The 21,075-nt window shown below is 40.4% G+C and overlaps 1 protein-coding gene across 14 annotated transcripts in view; it reads left to right on the top strand.

The window, feature by feature from the left end:
- The first annotated feature begins 1,483 nt into the window (after positions 1-1,483).
- RALGAPA1 (Ral GTPase activating protein catalytic subunit alpha 1) overlaps positions 1,484-21,075 on the top strand; it is a 132,790-nt gene continuing 113,198 nt past the window's right edge. For 5 of the 14 annotated variants that reach the window (XM_040599624.1, XM_040599622.1, XM_040599626.1 and 2 more), the window contains exons 1-7: positions 1,485-1,850; positions 14,350-14,460; positions 14,980-15,029; positions 16,546-16,603; positions 17,270-17,313; positions 18,193-18,370; positions 20,050-20,165. In XM_040599624.1, the coding sequence (XP_040455558.1) occupies positions 1,745-1,850; positions 14,350-14,460; positions 14,980-15,029; positions 16,546-16,603; positions 17,270-17,313; positions 18,193-18,370; positions 20,050-20,165 (663 nt within the window). In that variant the 5' untranslated portion in view covers positions 1,485-1,744. Of the gene's footprint in view, positions 1,851-14,349; positions 14,461-14,979; positions 15,030-16,545; positions 16,604-17,269; positions 17,314-18,192; positions 18,371-20,049; positions 20,166-21,075 lie in introns of all 14 variants that reach the window. The other 9 variants (XM_040599634.1, XM_040599632.1, XM_040599631.1 and 6 more) reach the window with 3 other exon arrangements.

Genomic DNA, 21,075 nt, shown 5'->3' with positions numbered 1-21,075 from the left:
CCGTGCGTAGAACATGCCCTTCCTGCCTGGTGTGCTCTGCCTGAGGAGGTTCTCTGTAGAAGCCATTATTATCTTGGTTAACACTGCTCCCTCCTGTCATTTATTATTTTTAAAGCTCTGTCTTGAGATAAAGACCTAAAAACTATCAGAAAAGCAAGAAAAACCTCCAAAGAAAAGATATTTTTAAAAGATTGTTAAAATACAAAAATATGCTTAGAATTCATGGAATTTAGAAAACAAAGCATGTAATGTATGATTGTCGGATCTTAGAAAGCCAAAACGTACTGTGTCATGGTAAAATAAATAATTGTAATATTAGCCATTACCCAACGTTGCTAGTTTCAAATCTTATTTACAGGTACAATATGAGGTGCTTTAGGGCAGACCGCACCAATTCCCTCACTGATCCCCTGCTGACTGGATCCCACCGCCCTTATGCCTTTAACATCAACTGTTATTGGACATGCGGTTACTCAGGTTATTTATGTAACAGGTACATAAATGCTGACAATTCTTACAATTTTATAACTAGTCCTGAATAGTTAAATATTGCCAATATTAAAAGCTCCAGCTGTTGCAATCGGGCTCTCAGCTCAGGGAACTGGGTTTCCTCAAGGCAAAACCCAGCACCGGGGACTATTTAAAAATAGACAAAGAGACACTGGAAATCATGAGTCTTGAATGATACGAGCACAGCTGCCCATCGCCAAGTCCAAGAAGCCTCTATGTCGTAAGTTTCATTATTGTAAAGCGACGTCAGGATTTTAGAAGACACGCTGGGCATTTTCAGTATTATTAATTCAGCCCTGGGCAGCATTTACATGGCACCGCGTACATTGATTTCCCTGGCTGTTGCTGCGGGCCTCTCTGGTGGGGCTGTGCGCCGCACCGGCACAAATGCGGGCTCTTCAGCCCGTCCCCGGCTTTGCCGTAGTTGCAGCGCGGGCACGACCGCCCCACCGAGAGCGGGAGTGACCCGGCGGCCCCGGCCCCGGCCCCGGGCGGCGGCTCAGCCTCGGCAGCCGCACAGGGAGGCGGCGGCTCCGGGCAGAAGCTGGGGCGAGGAGTTGCAGCACTTTGAGGACCGGTGTGGAAAGAGGAACTACGAGACGCATCGTCGCCGGTTGCACAACTGAGGCTTGAGTAAAGGTTTGGAGTCACTGCCTTGGTGGACACGGCCCCCGCCTGGCTTTTATTTCCTTATTCCCCACGGGATTCCTGCCTTACATCACTACGCTTCAGGATCCCCGCATGGGCAGAAGCAGCTGTGTAACGGGATGAGCTTTATATTTCACTTATGAACAGCTGGAATAAGAGTTTCCTGCACCAGTCGCCGTTGCCGCGTTCCGCGGAGGATCCCGCAGCGAGACCCCGGGCGGGCGCAGCGCCCCCGCCCCGCCGCCTCTCCCCGCCCGCCGCGCCTCGGAGGTGCGCGGGGGAGCGCCGCCCGTGACGTCACGGCGCGGTTGCCATAGGGACGCCTGGGGTCGTACCTGACGGCTGTCGTGAAGCAGCGGGAGGAGAACGAGGGAAGGAGGAAGGGGGAGTCTAGGCCCGGCCCGGCCCCCCCCGGGCCCGCGGGAGCTGGACCTGCGCCGCGCTCCTCCACCCCCGCCGCATCGGAGTCGGAGGCAGGAGGAGGCGGCGCTGCCGCCGCCGCTGGCTATGTAGGGGCCCCGGAGCGGGCGGATCCGGAGGCCGCTGTCCGCCTCTGGAGCGCGGCGCCGGGGCCGGGCCCGGCGGGATGTTCTCCAAGAAGCCGCACGGGGACGTGCGGAAATCCACGCAGAAGGTGCTGGACACCCGCAAGGACCCGCTCACCCGCCTCAAGCACCTGCGCGTCCTCATCGGTGAGGCGGCCGGGAAGGAGGGGGGCAGCGCGGGGGCACGGCCCGCGGGGCCGCCGGACCCCAGTCCTGCCGTGGGAAGGACCGGGAACGTAGAGGGGCCGGCTGGGCGGCGGAGCGGGAGGCGGACTCGGGGCTCTGCTCCGGAGAGGGACCCCCGGCCCGGGCCCAGCCTCGCCCCGCCTCGGCACGGCGGGGGCTCCGTGCCCGGTATCGCGGGGCCGGCGGCGGCGGGGCGTCAGCGGTGTGCCGGGGCCGCGGCGGGGGATGCGCCGCTCCCCGCCGTCGTACCGAGCCAGGCAGATTCCCACCGCCTTTGAGGGTGCAATTCATTTGGCAGCTGTAGATGGGAGGCGAAAAGCCTGTGTGCTTCCCCCGTCAGTTATTCTCTAGAGCTACATAAATGCTGCTAAGTCGGTGCGCCTCGGTAGAAGTGGCTGGGAGCACTAATGGTGCCTGTGACTCCCTCCTATTAATCCATCTCCCCTAAATGCTTACAGTAACGACTTGTGTTTGTGTATGTTTTCGAGGTAAGAGCTACAATAGTAAGTGCTCGCTAGAGCAGATGTAGGTCAGCATTCATACAGCTAGTCCTAAAACACTTCTGGTTTGCAGTTGGTCAAGGGGGGAACATAAGCACTTTACGTGCTGCCTCCGTTCCATGTAAGCTGCCGTTTAACCTAATCACTGAATTAGAAATGGTGATCATATAGAATATATATATATATATATCTCATAATGGAAAAAAAAGTAGAGAAAAAACAGAATAAAATATTCCAAAATATCTGTCAGTTGCGTGTGTTTATAAAAATGTAAGTCGTTGTCATCAAGCTGCCCTTGAAAAAAGAAGTTTGCTCCAGAGCGCCTTTTGGGCCCTTCAGTTCTGTAAATGCATGTGTTGCTTCTGACAGTTTATTAACGTGTGAGCAGAGCTGGGTCAAGAGCAACTGTGTTCTGTATTTAGCACAGAGTACTGAACAGATTATTTTGAGTTCTGCCCATAGTCTGGGGTTATTTAAATACCTTAGCCTCAAAAGCTGGATTCTTTCCTTTCAAAGGAAAACGGTTATTACTCCTTTTTTTCCTTCTGTATTGGTGTTTGAAGGAACAGGTGTTCCTGTATGGCAGCATCTGCTGCTGCATAACTTATTTTCTGTAGCATAATAACTATTTAGACTTGAAATGGGGAATAGTTGTGTAGCTAGCTGCCCAGGACACTTCAGTAGCCAGAGGTACCCTCTTGTCTCACTCAGAATATTAACACTCTTCTTAACTAGCTGTGTGGAGCCAGTTGTGGCTTGCTTTATGTTGATGTATATTTGTTTTTAGCTACATCAGCAGTTGAAACTTAAGAGGGAAGAGCATTATAAAGAAACTGCCTCTCTGAATTTAGGTTTCCTAATGCTAAAATATGTTGAATATATCTAGTTGTGCTTTAGTCTGCAAAACAGTCTGTGTTATTTTGATCAAATCTATTCTAGATTTGATGCTTCAGTTGCTCGTCTTTTATTTACAAGATTTTCCTTTAGCTTTGTTGATACTTGGATGCATTCTGTTAAGGTGCAAGCCGTGAGCTTTCTGTCAAGCAGATGTTCCTTCCTGTCTAGTCTAAGGTTTCTGCTTACTGGCTGTAGGACAGACTAAATCTGCTGGGGCATGTTTTCATGTGATGGCCATTCCCCTTTCCCCACCTGCACACGTGTATGTCTCAACCTTTGAAGCACAGCTCCAGATATCCTTTCTCCAAGTTTGGCAGAATACAGTGTATGACTGTGTGAGTAGGAAAGGTTGTAACTGTACTCTTCAGATTGCCTGTCTCGGGTGGATCTACAAGATTTATCATTGTGCAGGTATTCTTAGATGCGCAAGGTACAGACCCAAGGTCTTTTTTTGGGGGACAAGGGGACTAGGATGTTTATGTATTCCTATTGTAGTGCAAGAGGAGTATGTAGCAGATTATTTGAAGCCCATCTTCTGCTGTGATCACTTCCTTGCCTTATTCATTAAATTTCCCTGCTTCCTAAAAACTGGTTTTCAAAGCATAAGCTCTATGCACTTTCTTCTCCAGTTGTTTCTTTGGCTAGTCTGCAGGACCAGATGACAGAAATAATGTGCCAACCTAAGACAGACTGCTGCCTGAGGTGGCTTCGCATGCAGACATCATCCTGCAGCTTGAGCAGTGTATTGCTGCATTTTCCTGTTTATCTTTTTTCTTCAGTGACAACTCCCCCAGCATAATAATTGGCATGTTTCCATGTGCTCAGGGGAGCCAAGCTAGCTATTGCCAACAGACTATCTGAGGGGAGAAGGGAGGAAATCTGAGTTCAGCACTGTTCAATGTCTTTATGAATGAAAAATGATGTGTCTTGTTCATTGCTCTTAGCCCCTGCATACTGGAGACTGCTGTTTCGTATCCAGGAGGAGAGAATTTTCTCTTGTTCTTAAGCTTAAAATCCTTTCAGTAGGCCTGCAAGGTGTATGGGACCAGAGTTAATTTTTGTTGTTGTACTTTTTAGTCTTTGGTTCAGCAATGATAAACTGAAGTGTGGCCTTGGATTCATGGTTAAGACTTGAGGGGAGGAAAGGGAGTACATTTGCTTTCCCTCTATTTTATTGGGGCATCCAAAGCAGTACTCCAATAAGCTAAAATAATGGAATAGCAATGAAAAGAGGTGAGTGCTTGTGAATTATAGACTGCTGGTTGTCTATTAGCCAAAGAGGAGAAATCTAAAAATGTCATTATGCTAAAAGATTGACAGTTGGATCCTGCAAGGCAATGGTGCAAGTCAGGCATCATCTAGAAGTATTGAAGATAGTACAGTATGTTAGTAAAGGACAGAAGAGACAGAACAATTTCTGAGAACCTTACACGAAGCTAAGTGAATGGATGGCACAAAGGCAAGTGACATTTATTTTTAACAAATAAAGAAGTAGCGTACGTTAGATGGACTTATTTAAATGCCTTTTACAAGATAACTTGGAGTGCAGTGAGTTGTATTGTTTCAGGAAAAAGTATCTTGTCATTGGTGACAACTCGGTTTAAATTTAGTAAAAACAGTCTGCCTAAAGAATATAGAAAATTTTGTGTCTTTGTGGAACGGTGATGTACCATGACACCAAATGCCATTGCAGCTTTAGTAGTCTTACTGCTATTGTCAGTATATGGAGGACTTAGATATGGGAATGACTCAGATAAGTGTAAAACTTCAAAGTGAAAAGGCATTGAAAGCTTTGGAATCTCTTTCTGTAGGGGCAGATAATGGAGAATCCAAACATCTATGAAAAAGACTAGGAAATAAAAGTTTGTTAAGGCCTACCAAATTTGAAGTTACAGTAAAAGATTTTTGCTTTGAGAAGCTCCTGAGTGCTAGACTAACTGTCAGTTATAGGCATACAAGGAGGTGCATTTGCTTGGGTTTTTTTGTTGGAAGGTGTGTGTGTAGGTGTCTTTTTTTTTTTTTTTTTTTTTTCTGAAACCCTGGTAGATAACTGCTCTTTGCCACTTCACTCCAATGTCCTGTCTCTGGCTGGTTCTCTGTTCTGCTTCAGCATGTCTCTATTCAGCCTTTTTCATAATTCAGGAACCAAGGAAAATGGTGAAATTCAGGTGACCAGTTCAGAATTGATACAGTTATTCGCTAAAGTAAATATAACGTGACCAATTAATGCATGTCACAGGCATGAGGTTTTTTCAATAGAGCTTAAAGCCTTTTAGGAGACCTCCAAGTAGTAATAAATATTATTATCACTAAGAAAAATTGGACAGATACGGACATCTCATATCCTGGGACACAGCAGTCTGTGAGCGAAGGTAATCAGCTTTTCATTGTTTTCCTGCTGCTGTATTTTTCTTGACACAGCTGGAGCTATCTGCTTTAAGAGATTTGATTGTCTTGAGTCGTATTAGGTTCTTCTAGTAGGGAAGTATTCATCCCCCTCTTTTTTTTTTTTTTTTTTCCTTTTCTTCCCCCCCCCCCCCCCCCCCCCCCCACTTCTTCGTTCTAGGACTTTCAGTCTCATGCAGTTCCCTAATGCAATCTTGTTCAATATGTGACTTTTTGTCAAAGTATTCTTCTGTCTTGTTTCTGTATGCTGGAAAGGCTGTAACAGTTTTGTTCACTGTCAGCTACCGTGGTGGTTAGAGCGTATCAACCTTGAGTGGGAACGTCGAATGGAATTCCCTTGCGGTCTGTATGACAGTGGCTCAGCCTCGTCAGAAATGAGGCCCTGCTATAAGGAAGGCTGCCAGGTTCAGTTAGTGCAGGTATAATCACTGAGACTTTTCTAGCAGATTGGGGGCACACAGGGTACTTTATGGAATTAGGTATTGACTGCAGAATGAAGCCTATGATCTTCCAGAAATTTTTTTTAGCAGTCCCCAGTGGGTTAGCAACTAATTGCAATTTTTGGGATTGTTAAGAGGAAATAACGTGGAAACAGCATTGCGCTGTTCTTACCAGTTTTGCGCTGTTTAATCAGACTTCAGTATCAAACTAAAATTCTGTGAGTTTCAAATGATAGTTCATGAAAGTTTGTTCTAGTAATCCTTCAAGCATTAAGTCATGCTTCGTTTGTCCTTTTGTTAAAACAGTGCTTTGAGAACTCTGTAAATAATTAAGGCAGCTAGATATGGGACCGTTTCATAACATCATACCTTAACAATATTAGCTTCTTGTTTTATTCTAGTTTGATATCAAATATGTTGCTGCTACCTGTTGAATTTGTAGTTTGTCAGAATTTGTAAATATATGTATTTAAAAAAGAAAAAGCTAACCACCCTAAATATTTAATGATTTCTGTTTAATCTTATTATGTGCGAGTCAAATGAATATACTTTGTTTAACATTTACTTTTAGGGCTGAATTGGTCAGAGAAATTCCCCCACACCTTTTTTTTTTTTTTTTTTTTTGAGTAGGATTTACAGGCCTGTCATCTGTTAATCCAGAGTAAAGGAAAAAGGAATATATTAGGAATATATTGTTTTTCATAAATCATTTTATTTGCATCTGATACCTTAAAAATACACTGATTTCGTCTCTGGAACCATGGAGAGAATGCCTGTAAAACATATGCTAAAAGAGCAGAGTATTTGAAGTATGGGGTAGTTTTTTATTATTTTGTTTTATTATTCTTGGTGGTTGGTTAGTGTTCAATGTCTCATGTAGGCAATCTCTGAAAGGGAGCAGTCAGGCTATACTGGACAGAATGAAACACTGCGTTGGACATCCATTCTGATACGTTGTTTAATATTAAACAATATATTTAAATAGAGATCGCATTTGTCTAAAGGAATTTTAATTTAAATAATCTATTCCACTGGCATTCAGCCCTAATGCTTCAGCTAGATGGCATTCATTGATGTTGCACATCATCTACATAACTCGTTATAATATCACTTATATACTCTAATAAATGAAAATTTTTTTATGGTTGTTAAAGTGAGAGGCAAGTGAGAAGCTACAGCAAAACTAGCTGCTTGGAATTTTCTTTGGAGAAAGCTGTTCCAGAAGTTTCTGTGGATGTGCAAAGCTATTATTTTTGGCAAGAGTTGTAGATTTTATTTTTATTTTTTTCCTGGTAATTCTAACTGCAGAGGACATTTCACCACTGTAATTCACGGATTTGGCTGTGGGTTGCGTGCAGTTTAAGAAATGAGACTTGATGTTCTGTCAGTTTTGACTTAACCCTGAACCCATTCTGTTCTGTTTTGGCCAGGAGCAAAGGGGGAAGAATTGCTTTGCTTTAGGATTTTGGCTAATGTTACACTCGACTTGCAGAGAGCAGCAGCAGCCAGTGCGGCTCGCTTGCCAGGGTCAGGCGAAGGAAAGGTCTGTGTGGGTTTAGCCTTGTGACAGTTTGGGATGAAAATAAATACATTAGTATGGAAGTGTTTGAAATTGCTTAAATAAAAGCTTAAGTTCTGGAACATGCGTGAGTTGTTAGGGAAGCGTATCTTAAAAGTTTACTGGTGTAAGTATTCTAAGGTCTGCAAGCAACCTGAAAGAATTAGCTTGGAGAGCTGTCAGCTGCTTCTGCTCATTCATATAGAGCACTGGTGGTGAAATGTGTAGCAGTTTGTATGTGTGTGGTGTTCGTTGATGCTGTTAACCTGCTTGTTCATTCATGTTTCCCCCCCCCCCCCCCCCCCCCCCCCCCCGTATATTTGTAATCTAGAAGATGGTGGTGATCAGGAGTTTGGACTTGCAAAGATTTCCTAAAGTTCCTGTGTTTCTTTTTCAGTACCAGAAACCTCAAGAATATTTTCTTTGAAAAAAATATCTTTTAAAAAATACTTGGTTTTTTTAGAATAGCTGTTCGTGATCTGAAACAGTAAGGGTTAATGTGAAGCCCATGCTTAACACTTTTGCAGTTGTAGCTCCCTGTTTGAAATGCTCTGGTTTATCAGGTCTTTCACTTTTGACAGTCTGTTAACTGTGCCAGAGCCACCAGTTAGTTCCAGTGGAGGTGGAGGTTTTCCACTTAACCTTTCTAAATGACATGCTTTTCTGTTTGAGAGACTGTCTGTGACTGAACCTCTATACTGTTTTGCTGTAAAGCAGCAGTTAAATTTTTCAGTTTGCAGAATTAAGAATGAGCAAGTTCTGTTGCCATTTTGATTGTATGTTAACTGAAACTGAGGACGCTTAGAAACCTCTTGCTTTCTAATGGCACCAGTTTGTTCTGAAGATTGTTACTGAACTCTTCAGTCTATAATGGGCCTCCACTTCACAGAAATAGACCATGTTTGGCTGTCTTCCAGGTCATTGTTTGCTGCAGTTGTCACTGGTGTTTTATTTTTGGGTAAGGATGAGGGAAAGTGACTTAAAAGCAGGATAATGTTTTTGTTATGCAACTGTTGTATCAATTTAAGATATAAACATACGATTAAGTTCTGAAATGCTTAAAATCAAATGTAAAATTAACCACAACTTGATCTGTAATGATGTAGACTATTCTGTTAAATGGCATGGTAAATTTCTGCAATGCTTTGTGTGAACTGGTGAATGTTAATGTTCTCTTTAGGAAAGTTAATATATATCTAAGATCTGTGTGGAGTTTTGTTATAGTTTTTAAGTTCAGTATTTTGATTGTTTACCTTTTAAATTCTGATCTGTGCAGAAAGTACAAGTTTACCTGCTTTATAGTATTTTAATTCCATACAGCAGGTGATCATCTAAATAGTATAGATACATTTCCCTTGCTAGCACAACTTGTTTATAAATATGTAACAGATGCTGTGGATTAGTTTATAGTAATTTATAGGGTAATATGTAGAAAACAAAATAAACAGAGAAGGTGAATTGTGTAAGTTAAAGCCCACTGACATCCTCTTTCTACAGAGGATTGGGGTGTTGGACATGTAAACTTGTAAGCTTTGCAGAATCTGGCTCAGGTGATTCCTTATAAATTTAAATACACAGTAAAAATCTGTTGCTTTTTCTGGGTCATGTGTTACGTCTGACAAAGTAATTTTTAAGCTCTTTGAGGTGGTAGTCTTGTGTTGTAATTCTAACTATGATATGCTGGTGAAATAGTATCCTCCCTCTAATGAGTAATATTAAAGGATTACATCTTTATTGAAATACCTTTGTGGATGCAAATTATTCCTGGTTATAAAGGGATATGCTGATAACTGAACTATAATAAAAGCATTGGAACAAATGGGTTTACTGTCAGGCAGAGTTCTGTGTCAGAACAAATTTTCTGCAAGAAAATTTGGCCTAGAATCTATCCTTACTAGAATGATCACTGTGGGCTCTTAAGCTTTGAGTATCTTACTGAGATACTGGAGAAGAATGTAACATTTCAGAAAGTTCTGAACTATTAACCTTCAAAAGAGTTGGCCATTTCAAAATACATGAAAATGAGTTCTTAAGAAAAGAGTTGGCCACTTGAAAATGTAAGAAAATTTCTAAAAGCACAGTTACCTGTAAGCACAGTAGTTGGTAGGAGAGGTGGAGAGCTTTTTGTTTTGACTGTTGTGTTGGGGTGTTTTTTTCTTTAGTTCATTGTTACAGCTCTCATAAGGTGGGGAATAGTAGAACTTCCAAATTTCAGTGGATTTAATGGAAATATGCGTTCCAGTTGACCTGATACTTGAATACTCTTGTAACGAGGGTCATATGAATAGCTTAGATAACTAGTTTTCCATTTCTAGTTGGGTTCTCTGTTTCATGCATCAAAATAGAACAGAAATCTGTAAACTGAATACAACTTCTAAAACATAAACCAAAAAGGTAACTTAGCTTCTTAATGCTGAACACAGAAAAAACTAAAGCTACTTCTAGAAAAGTTTTATGGGAGGAAGAAAAGGACAGAGAAGCTGTACAGTGTCTTTTTGTTCTTAAATGTAACTTTCTCCTTAAAAAAACCAACCAAACAAACCAAAACAAAAACAATCAAAACAAACAAAAAAACCCCCTTAAGATGCCCAAAACCACCACTGAACACACAGAGTTAATGCAGAGATCAGATTCGTACCAATTTTTAAGTTACAGAAAACTATTAAGGAAAAGTCAGCAAAGATCTAAGTTTCTTGCTCTTGTGAGGCATGAAGAGAACTGCGTTTTCTTGACAAACAGCTTCCATAAATGATGCTGGAAACCTGAATTTAGTGTAGTGGAGTTATGCTTTGTAGAGTAGAAGCTGTGGTTGCTACATTTTTGGAATACATGTCCCATTTTCCCCTCTCCCCTTCTGAGAAACTTTTTGAACTATTTTGTATGGTGCCAGATCTATTTCTGAGTTCTTCTCTCCTCCCAGTCTGGGCACAAGTACCGAGAACACAAGTGATGCATTAGTTTGTGTTAGCTACATGAATCTGTGGTAGGAGAATACAAAGTTCTTTTGTTTGTAAATAAATAAATATATGCAAGGTAAGTTAGGGATGAAAGCTTGTTTCTGTGTAACCCCGCTTCATGTAAAAATGAGGTTATGTCTCTCTTCTTAAAAAGGCAGAAAAGATTAAGTAGCCAAAACAGGCAAGCAACTTCCTGCAAATTCCCGGTTCGAGGCTATGTGAAAAGGACACACATGTGCTCCTTGTGGAGGTGATGATTTTTACCTCTCTATGCAGCATTCGTGATCCTTTGGGAGAGCATAGGGAAGAGACAGTGACCTAGTGTTGGAGAAAATGGCTTAATGTGAGAGAACTGAAGAGCTGTATCTTTAGCCGATCACAAGGATAAAGGTGAACTGAATGTTTTCCAGATATTTATTTGGGGGGACAGAATCAGATCCTTAATTAAGAAAGCTGTAACAGCAGTGTATAGCTGAAAGTTTTAACGTTAAAGTAATCAGGGAGAGCAGTAGTCTCTCTGTGTGTTGGTCATGTGGATTGTGTTCAGCGTGGAGGCATCTATGAAATGGAATGAGCTGTGCAGGTGGCCAGACTAGCTGATTTCCAGATCAGACTCTTTGAAGGTCTACATTGTTACCTCCGTGCTGTATCTAATTTTTTTTTTCCACTCTTCTTCTTCTTACCATAGTTCTTGGTCAGGGTATGCATAATGAGTTCCAAACTTCTTGACTGATACAAGGTTCCAAATTTCGGGACTAGCAGCTTACCAAAGCGCTATAGGTGTCCTTCAATGATGAGCGGAAGCTCTCTTTTGCTGTAAGTGGCAAACCTGTCAGATGCACAAGTGTATTTCGCTCCCCCGTCCCCAGAAGGAAAGCTGGTTTTCAGCAGTAACAGAAATTTTGGGTTTTTTCAAAAGTATTATTTTCAGATCATTCCAGGACAAAATTGCATTAAATAATATGTTATGCTTTTATTCTCTTCCATCGGAAGTGGTAGAATTTATTGCAAGAATTCAGTTGTTAACTGTTTGGTTTGAATTCCAAAAACTTGCTTTTGATTATGCTATCAGATGTGACCCTAGGAAGAAATGATGGTGAAACGCGTTTGTTAGAATGCCAAGTCAAATAATTTTTTACTTTCATCCTACTCTTCCAGACTATAGCTGTATTTTGAAGGTATGCCTTTAGTGTTAATTGGGTGTTAATTGTAGGAGTGGAGGTCTACCAGTGCACCTCTGAGTCTTTTCTGAGGTGGTTGACACCACATTGTTCTTAAAGAAATAAGTAAGAAATAAATAAAAATAATAATAAAAAAGGATCATCCTTTGAAATTCCCCCCACCCCAAACAGAACTCTGGAAAGGCAGAATGCCTTAGCACAGTGCCAGTTGTGTGTGTGCACGTGTCACACAGTGATTATGTGGTAAAACGAGAATCACTATTCAGCTGGTTATGTAGGCAAGCCTTAAGTCTGTTGCCTGAAGTATGTGGAAATAGTGTCTCCGAGAATTATGAACTGTTGTGTTAAGATTGAGTCTTTAAAGAATACATTTGGTTAGGTTTCTGTATTTTTCTGCTTCAGAGTTGACCCATGTCTGGGGAAAGAATGAGGGCCTATTTCAGGAAACGAAACATTTAATGTGCCTGCAAAAATGCAGCATTCCTGTGTGTTGACTGGCAGAGACCCTGTTTAACTGCTTCTGATCCGTTTAGTGTTTGGAACTAGTGTTTTCTGCTCCTCTGCATCTATGTTGCACTGCTTTCTATGAGCAGTTCCCATACATAGTTGGTAATCTTTTAGTCCACGTATTTTTCTGCCACCCTCCTTTCTCCTGAAAGTCTCAATCATTGCTTTTTTCCACCTTTAATCCTCGTATCTCAAACCCTTTTGATTTGCTTCCTGCTCTATTTTATTGCCCATTATCTAGAACTCACTTAAGGTTCTGCCCCGTGAGTGACATGGTTATAATGGTTGTGCCTATGTTCTAGTTATAGCTCCATTTCTTGTGCACTTGTCCTGACCACCTGAAAATCATGGCCTAGTTTGTTTGAAGTGGAATTGTTTTTTGTTGTCCTTACTGTAGTATTTCAGACTGTAACCTCCAGCAGTTCAACTGCTGATCTGTAAGTGGTGTAGCAGTTTCTGCACAACTGGAGGTTTGGTAATTGTAGACTGTCAGGCACATGCTTGCCGCTCCAGACCACTAAGTTTATTGCTATCAAAGCTGCTTTGCTTTAAGAGTTGATCTTGCTTTAAGAGTTGATCTTAGCTTTTGTCTTCTTTGAAAACACTCTGGCTACACAACACCGATTATGCAAGACATTTGCAGCATCAAAGCATTCTGTCAAAATTGAACATGTGTTGGAAACTCTTATAGCAAGATCTGTGATAAAATTGGATTGACAATCCTCTAGAGCTACATAATAAAATAGGATTGAAAATATGCCGTGCTTTTGGCCATGCTTTCAATCAGTTGTTTCTGTGCTTTATACTGTATCAGCTGTATATCCAGTCATGCGAGATGATAAAGATTGATGTAATTCTAAAAAGGGTTAAAAACCTATGATCCAGTAGAGAATTAGAAGAAGACTTATAAAAGATAGGTTTACAGTGAAAGAAGATGCCTCAAGGTATAGAGCTGGTGAAGGGTATAAAGGTTTCATTTGCCTCACCTTTCTTCATGTTTTTTTTTGTTTTGTTGCTTTTTTTTTTTTTTTGAGTTTTCTTTGTTTCACATCAATATTCTGAAAGGGGGGAGTTTTACCTTTTAAAATACTGTCTCCCTGTTCTTCTGTGCTTCCATACAATTGTTCTGTCCACCTAGTTTCTCTGCTCCTTTGTAGTCAAATAACAGGACAGGGAGTGTCTTTTGGTTTGGTGTGTACTGAGGCTTGAAAGAATTGATTGTTTAAAATGAACAATTTAAAATTAATCTAGATAAATCATCATGTATTTCTTTAGCTGGGGATTTGCACAAAACCATCTAGGGGGTTGTGGGAAGAGAGGCTGGAAACCTTCCTGGGCTACAAAAGAAAGCGTACCCCTCTACGCTCACAGTGGTGTCTCTACCTCAGGATATCCCTGAATGTCTCACCAGCCTCTGGTCTCCTGAGACCAGACAATCAAAGGAGTATGGGGGACTGGGCCAGACTGGAAAGGAAAGCGCATGTTGGAGCTTGGAGGGAGTTAGGAAGCAGCAGTGGGAATTTAGCGCTGCTGTTTGCTTCCTCCCAACCTGTTTCTCTAAAGAGCAGACGAGGTCCGTCCTTAACCATCCTTCTCCCATTTCTTAAGTAAGCTTAACTGTGTCTAGAAATTACAGTTAGGGACAGCGATGGTCTTTCTAATACAGAGTTTGGGCAGCATAGTTAGCATTATTTCTATTAAATTAACAATTAAAACAACATTCATCTGTACAGTGCTAGTCCTTTTGGAATTCTGGTTCATGAATGGAGTTTGCAGGCATTACTGTCATGCAAACAATGACTGTGCAAGACACTGCTTCCTTATATAAAATTGACTGGGCACTTAGGGCATGCCATACTGAATTCCAGTAGCTTCAATTTAAAAGAATGAAAACTTCAAGAACTTTACCAATAATAATTTTAAGTATCTTCAGTTCTTACTTCTGGATAATGGTATGCAGTGGTTGACTGGATATTTGAAAGAAGTAAACCCAATGTTCTGTTCTGTTTTTCAGAGAATGCAGAATCAATTGATCTCAAACAGTTTTTCGACCTACATTTCTCACATATATATTACGTGTTCTTTGAAAACTTCGTGACTATTGAAGTAGGTCTTAAACAAAAAGGTAAGTATTTAAAATAGAACACTTTTTGGTTCGGTCCTTGTGTTCTTGTTATAAAATAAAGCAGGTTGTTATAAATGAAGCTGTATCTGTGGTCACAAATGGCAACATTAGTTGTGCAGAAATATGTGTAAGCACTGACTTTGCTAATAAAGGCAGAGCAATTAGAGGTACGTGCAGTTGAGGTGAGCAAGGAGCGTTTGTTCTCTGATTACTGGTTTTGCCCTTTTGCAATGTGAGGATTCTTAAGGTGTTCTAATACCTTTTGTGTTCTGCAGAATTATTCTGAGTTTTGTTTAACATAATCTCTACCAGCTGTTGATGCCGTAATAGAAAGTTACACAAACTCTTAACTGTTATAAACCATACCTATGAAATACACTTTATTGCAGAAGGCATGCAAAATTATAGTTGTAGAAATGCATGTTTTTGTTTTACACATCTAAGGGTCTTTGTCAGTGCTCTTTACATTTTGTTTTGATAATGAAAACATATCTTCTGTTTATTTTTAATTGCATCTAGGTCACAAGTCTCAAAGAGAAGAATTAGATTCTATTCTTTTTATTTTTGAGGTAAGATCATTTGTATATTCCCGTATGAGTTTTTTTGCTTTGAATTAAGTCATGTTAAATAGTAACAGTACAGCTATTCTACAGTTGCCTGGAAATATGCTTTACATCTAACTGCATTCCTTCTTCTCTTTGCTTAGAGTTGAATGTATGTGCTTTGTGTGAGAAACAAAGAATTTGACTTGTAGTTTTGCAGGAAGATATAAAAAAAAATGTGTTCTCTGTCTGCAGATAGTTCATTACTTTGTGGTGGTGGTGTTTCCCTCCCCCACCCCCATTCCAATGTGGTACACACTTCAAAATTCTTAGAAGGGAGGTCTCTGATTAGTCATGATATTTTTGACCTTCTGATTGCATGCTATCTCTGATTTTTCTCACAATAGATTACTACTGCAGAATTAGTTTCTACAGATCCCTTTTATTTTCTAAAAGATCTATTATTTGAAAATAGCATTTCACAATATCCTCACCAAAAGCATATTTTGAGTTAAGATGAATTAGAGGCTAATGTAATGAAATCGGAACATTTCTGAGCAGAGACTGTAGTACAGAAATAGCTTAGAATGTCAAGGTTTTTTCTTTCCTTTTTCATGGAGGCTTCTAATTATAACAAGGATTGTGTTTTTTGAAAACATCTAAAATTGAAAGTTGGTGAATGCTTATCACATGGCTGAATACAAGTTGGGTTTTTTTGTTTGTTTGGGTTTTTTTGGTAAGGTACGTTGGTACTTCAAACTGTGGGGTTAACTGTTTCAAGGAGAGTGAATTTGAAGAGAGGTAGTTCATCTGTTCACTGGTTCCAGCGTAAAGGGATGTTAGGTGATGTGTGCTTTGGAAGCAGTTGTAGAGGTTGCTGGAGGGCCGTGGACAGGAATTCCTTTGGGAAATCAGATTATTTACAAGTTGCTAATGCCTCTAGCATAGCCATTGAAGTGCTACATAACAGATTTTTAACTGCCTCTGTCACTATCACTAACTGTACTCTGTTTCTTACCATCTGAAGATGATCATCCTTCAGTCTAACTGGGGAGGTATTAGCCCAGGTCTTTTCTGCATTGTTTTCCTGCAGCTCATTACCCCTCTGTTAAGAAGGCTGAAGCAAATGTTTCCTTGTGTCACAGAGGCAAGCTGACAGCTTAGCATCCTAGCTTAAGCCTCTGTAAAGGTGGAATAACCTAATACAACCTCTTGTGAACCAGAGCAACTGGGACACTCATCCCATTCCACTCCCTTTGCAGTGAGTAGCAATATCCAGCAGGGAGGCAGTGGAGCCAGATAAACTGCAGTAGCGTGTGAAGTCTCCAATGCAGGACTTGCCAGACAGTCTGTCAGAGTCTTTGGACTTCTTGGCTTTAGGAATGGGATTATCTTGAAAGGACCGTAATGCTTCCAAGGAAAGCAGTGTGGAAATTTTCTAAATTAACCCTTCAGCTTCTAATCTGTGGCCTTTGTGAAAGCACTCTTTGGTATTCTGAGAGTGATGCCTGCAATATAGATCCTTGGGTTTTGTTTTTTATAGAAAATTTTGCAACTCCTTCCAGAAAGGATTCATCAGAGATGGCAATTTCATAGTATTGGTAAGTTGATTTCCTTTTTTTTTTTTGTTTTTAAATCTTAGGTTTTATTAGTAGCTATTACAAGTTTGTGCTGCTCATATCCTTAACCTTTAAGTGGCATAACAGGAATTATGGTCTTGAAACCCTTGCAAGCTACGGGAAGAAAAAAACCCAAAAGAACAAGCAAGCAGAAAAATCCACCAATGTAATGAATGCCCTCCTAGATGGAATTAAATCTGGCAATCTGGAAGTAGAACAGTGGTTGAGAAAGAACAAGGGAAGGTGGAAAGCTGCTTTTGTATTATTTTTTTCCTAGTTTTTTGTCTCGTAGTAATAAATTTCAAAAATGGAGTGAGATCTGTATTTGTAAAGGGGAATGCTGATGTTATGCATGTTAATGACTTGAGAATAATTTACTTTTAATGTACACATCCCCAGAAAACCCTTGGTGAAAGATGTTATGGGCTATGAGAAAGCTATGAAAGGTGATCTTTCTTTCCCACCCTCTGGCATTGAGAGAGTTGCCTGAGGATATCAAGTTCACCAAGATTAAATTGGAGATTGCCAAGGACTTGTTTAAAAGTTACTATCAAGTCTGACCGAGAGCTCTTAACATTGAAAGAAACAAAGAAAGAGTAAACAAGCCTTTTTTTTTTTTTTTTTTTTAAAATTTCTTCTTCTTTTTAGGGTTGATTTTAAAGAAGCTTCTTCACACTGGAAATTCATTAAAGGTATTGGAAAAAGTTGCATACTACTTTTGCTTTAGTTTTTAAGTTTTTAAGACAAGAATGAAGGGTGAGTTTTTATGGAGAAAGCACATAAAGTCAGCTTTACCTCACTAGAACTACTTACAGTAGTAATGTGTTTTATATAGAGTAGCCAAGTTAAGAATGCATGCAAATGGTTTGAAGGATTTTGCACGAAGGCAACATTTCATTGTTAGGGGCAAGGAAACTGGTTTTGGGGCTGAGGCTGTCTTGGAAGTGGAAGATCATGTACACCAAAGAGACCTTTGAGTAGTATAATAATGGTTGACCATGGGACAAAAGCCACCCAGGTGTGATGTGTAGTTTTGGTACTGCAGCAAACAACTCTGCCAGTCCTCTGTAAACCACATGCAGGCTGGGCTGGAGCTGAGATTCTCTAGTGTGAGAGCCAGGAGGGGACTGCTGTGAAACTCCATCATCTTTCTTGAAGAAGGAGTGGAAGAGAGTAAAAGGGTCCTTCTGCTGCAGAAATTCCACTCTGTTGTAATTTATGAACACATTTAGAAATTTTATGATGGTCTTTGTATTTACTGAAAAATTCACATGGCATCTTGCAGTCCTGTAGTTGAACAAGTAAATAGACACGTGACGGTTTTCTTGCTCTTCTTTCTGTGAAAGAGATTCTGTGAGGCAAACGGCAGTGAAGGGGCCAGGGTTGTCCTTGCATTTCAGCCAGAGCAGCAGGTGCGCTAGCTTGGCTCTGCTGAATGCTGGTGGTCTTACGGTCTGGCTGTTCTCATCTTTTCTACCACTCCCCTTCTTCTCCCTCCCAGGACAAATGGAAAGGCTTTTGTATGTTCTGGGACAAATTAACTTGTTGCTTTTTTCTCCCCCCCCCTTAAGATACGGCGAGAGGGTGTGCGTCTCTTTCTTCTGTGGCTCCAAGCACTTCAAAATAACTGTAGTAAAGAACAGCTATGGATGTTTTCTTGCTTGATTCCTGGATTTTCATCACCACAGTCTGAATATGGCCCCCGAACGCTAGATAATCTCATTAACCCTCCACTTAATGTTCAAGAAAGTAAGTAATTTGGTAATATTACTGAATTCTCTATGTAATTAAATCTCAGCACAGAAAAGGCAAGTTGAAGTAACAAAGAACTAACATATATATGTGCCCAGGGAGATTATGGAGATCTTAATGAGTTTCTTGGCAGTTTGTCAGATCTTCTTGCAATAGTAACTTTATCTTTTTTGATTGTTTTTTTAGGGTGGGTTGTTTTTTCTTTTGTGTTCTTTTTATTTTTCAAAGTATGTCTTAACACATAGCAGGTGAATATAAACTGACCAGTTTTGTGTCATACTTCTGAAGAACTACAAGCAGATGCTGCATCTACTACAAGCTTGCACAGGTGGATTCTGCTTGTGTTGAACACTTGCACTGGCTTTGGCCTTATTCCAGAGAGCAAGTTAATGCAGAGCAGTTTCTGGTATGGCCTTCAAGAGAATGGTTGATAGGGCAGTGCGTAAAGCCCAGTGGTTGATCTTCCTGCTGTATCTGTGTATGACCATGCAATTAAGGCTGTGGTATTCTTGTGGCTCAGAATCTTCCAGAAGAATTGGATCTTGTAAATTGCAAAACCTGAGGTCAGATGGGTCTGTATCAGTGGAAAGGCTTGAGCATTCTGAGATCAGCTTTTTCTACTTCCCAGTTTTGATTTATTTATTTTTTTATTTTCATGTGAACATCATTATCTTTTATCAATAGAGTGAGGATGATTTTTTTCTTAAGATCATTGTTAACGACAGTTTTTCCTTTGACTGTTCACTCTAGCAGTAATATCAGATGCTGGTTATTTTGGGCAGCCTCTTGCCTCCTAACTCAATTTATTCCTGTTAGTAGGATTTTAAGCTCGTTTACTAATGAATTACAATTGGATGGGGTCACAAGTGCAAACTGTATTCACATAAATGTGACTAAGTAGCTAACCACTTTTTCCTCTGAACATTAAGTGCTGTTGTTACCTTTTTTCCATCTCCACCCAATGTTTTAGAGCTGACACAAGTGTGGAAGTGAGCAGTGTCTACTTGACTGGTAGTTAAATTTACTGAAACTTAACAGATTGATTTCATAGCAGTATCATCTGCAGATGAAAGTTTGCTACGTATTTTAAGCCCTGTTTTGGAGTTATTTTGTGTTAAATCTTTACAGTGGGAGAGAAGGAACAAATCTAAAGTGGATGTGGGCAGTGTAGAAATGCAGTGTAGAGTGCAAAGAGTGAAATGCGAACTTCTAACTACAGGAGCAAGATAGAAATAAGCTCTGAAGTAGCTTCACTGTAGAGACAAAGGAAGGACAGAGCTAGTAAAACTTAATGCAGATACAGCTGATCAACTGCTAAATGAAGAAAATCATGAAAGATGTAAATAACGATTTGGTATCTGTGCAACAGAAATGTTACACCATGTTTGCATAAATTCCAAAAGAAATGGACTTATCCCTTTTAGAAAAATGGGTCTTGGCAGGTAGATTTCCAAGGTGCACAGGGAGAACTTAGTTGTTATCCACTGTGTTTTTAGGTAAGAAATTAATTCTGTGGTGGTTTATTAGCTAAAAATGTCCTAATTTCCATGAATCTATGGGTAGATTGTTTTGCTTGTAACTTTCTCTGCTTACCTAGTAACTTGGTAGATATTTGTGCATGAGAAGAAACTGACTAAATGTTAGATGTACTTCTTTTGTTCTTTTTGTTTAAATAGCTCAAGTGACTATAGAGGAAATCACTCCACTTGTTCCTCCACAATCAGGAGATAAAGGACAAGAAGATTTAACAAGCTATTTCTTAGAAGCACTTTTGAAATACATAGTAATTCAGGTATGTTCTATAGTTTTCCAGCAAACAAATATGAAGCAACTAACACCTGCTTGTCCATTTCAAGATGACATTTACTAGTAGAACTGCAAATGTATATAAAAAGGTTTTTGTTCTTTGTAAAAAGGAAATTCTTCTAGAGAATCTTCACTTGTTTTCTGTGTGAAGATTCATAGCTCTGGTACCACAGTGTCTTGAATCAGAGTACAGTACAGAGAAAAATCAAGACTTCTCAGTCACTTCTAGCAACGCTGATTCCAGCTCCCTTCCCATTTTCACCTGCCCCTCCCCATCCTGTTGCCTTCAACCAGTGGAAGGATCAACTGGGCTTGCTCTTGTGTGGGTTTTGTGGTGGTCAGGAACTTTGTTTTTCAAACTGGGTGTGTGTGTGTGTGTATGTGTGTGTGTGTATATATATACACACACACACACATATATATATATATGTATGTTTCATTCCAAAGACCCGTTGCCCTAAAAATAGATCATAATAGAACTGTGGACTTTGAGTAGGGAACAGAGTGGAAAAAAGGTGAAAAAAAAACCAAAAAGTGGGGGGAGGGAAAGAAAAGCAAACCTTGCTTTATTTTATTTATGGTAGACTTGGCGGATTACCCAGCTCTGCAGGCAGATGAATTCTCCAGGACAAAGATGGAAACTGCATGTTGGATTTATTATTAAGAAGAACTTCCTGTGCTTTTCAGCAGGAAAATATTTCATAATGGGGAAGGCTTAGCACTTGTGATCCATGGAAGTAGATTTGTGTAATTCAACTTTAAAGTTGTACCTTGTGCTGCTTCTGTTGACAGACTTGTTTTTTTCATATTGCCAACCACACGAATGAATCCAAGTACCTATTATAATGAATATATGGACATTTGTTGGTTGAAATTGGTTTGACGTTTTAACACGT

The sequence above is a fragment of the Falco naumanni genome, chromosome 7 (genome assembly GCF_017639655.2).
Source record: "Falco naumanni isolate bFalNau1 chromosome 7, bFalNau1.pat, whole genome shotgun sequence".
NCBI classification, from domain to species: Eukaryota; Metazoa; Chordata; class Aves; order Falconiformes; family Falconidae; genus Falco; species Falco naumanni.
This window is presented reverse-complemented; position numbering and strand designations above follow the sequence as displayed.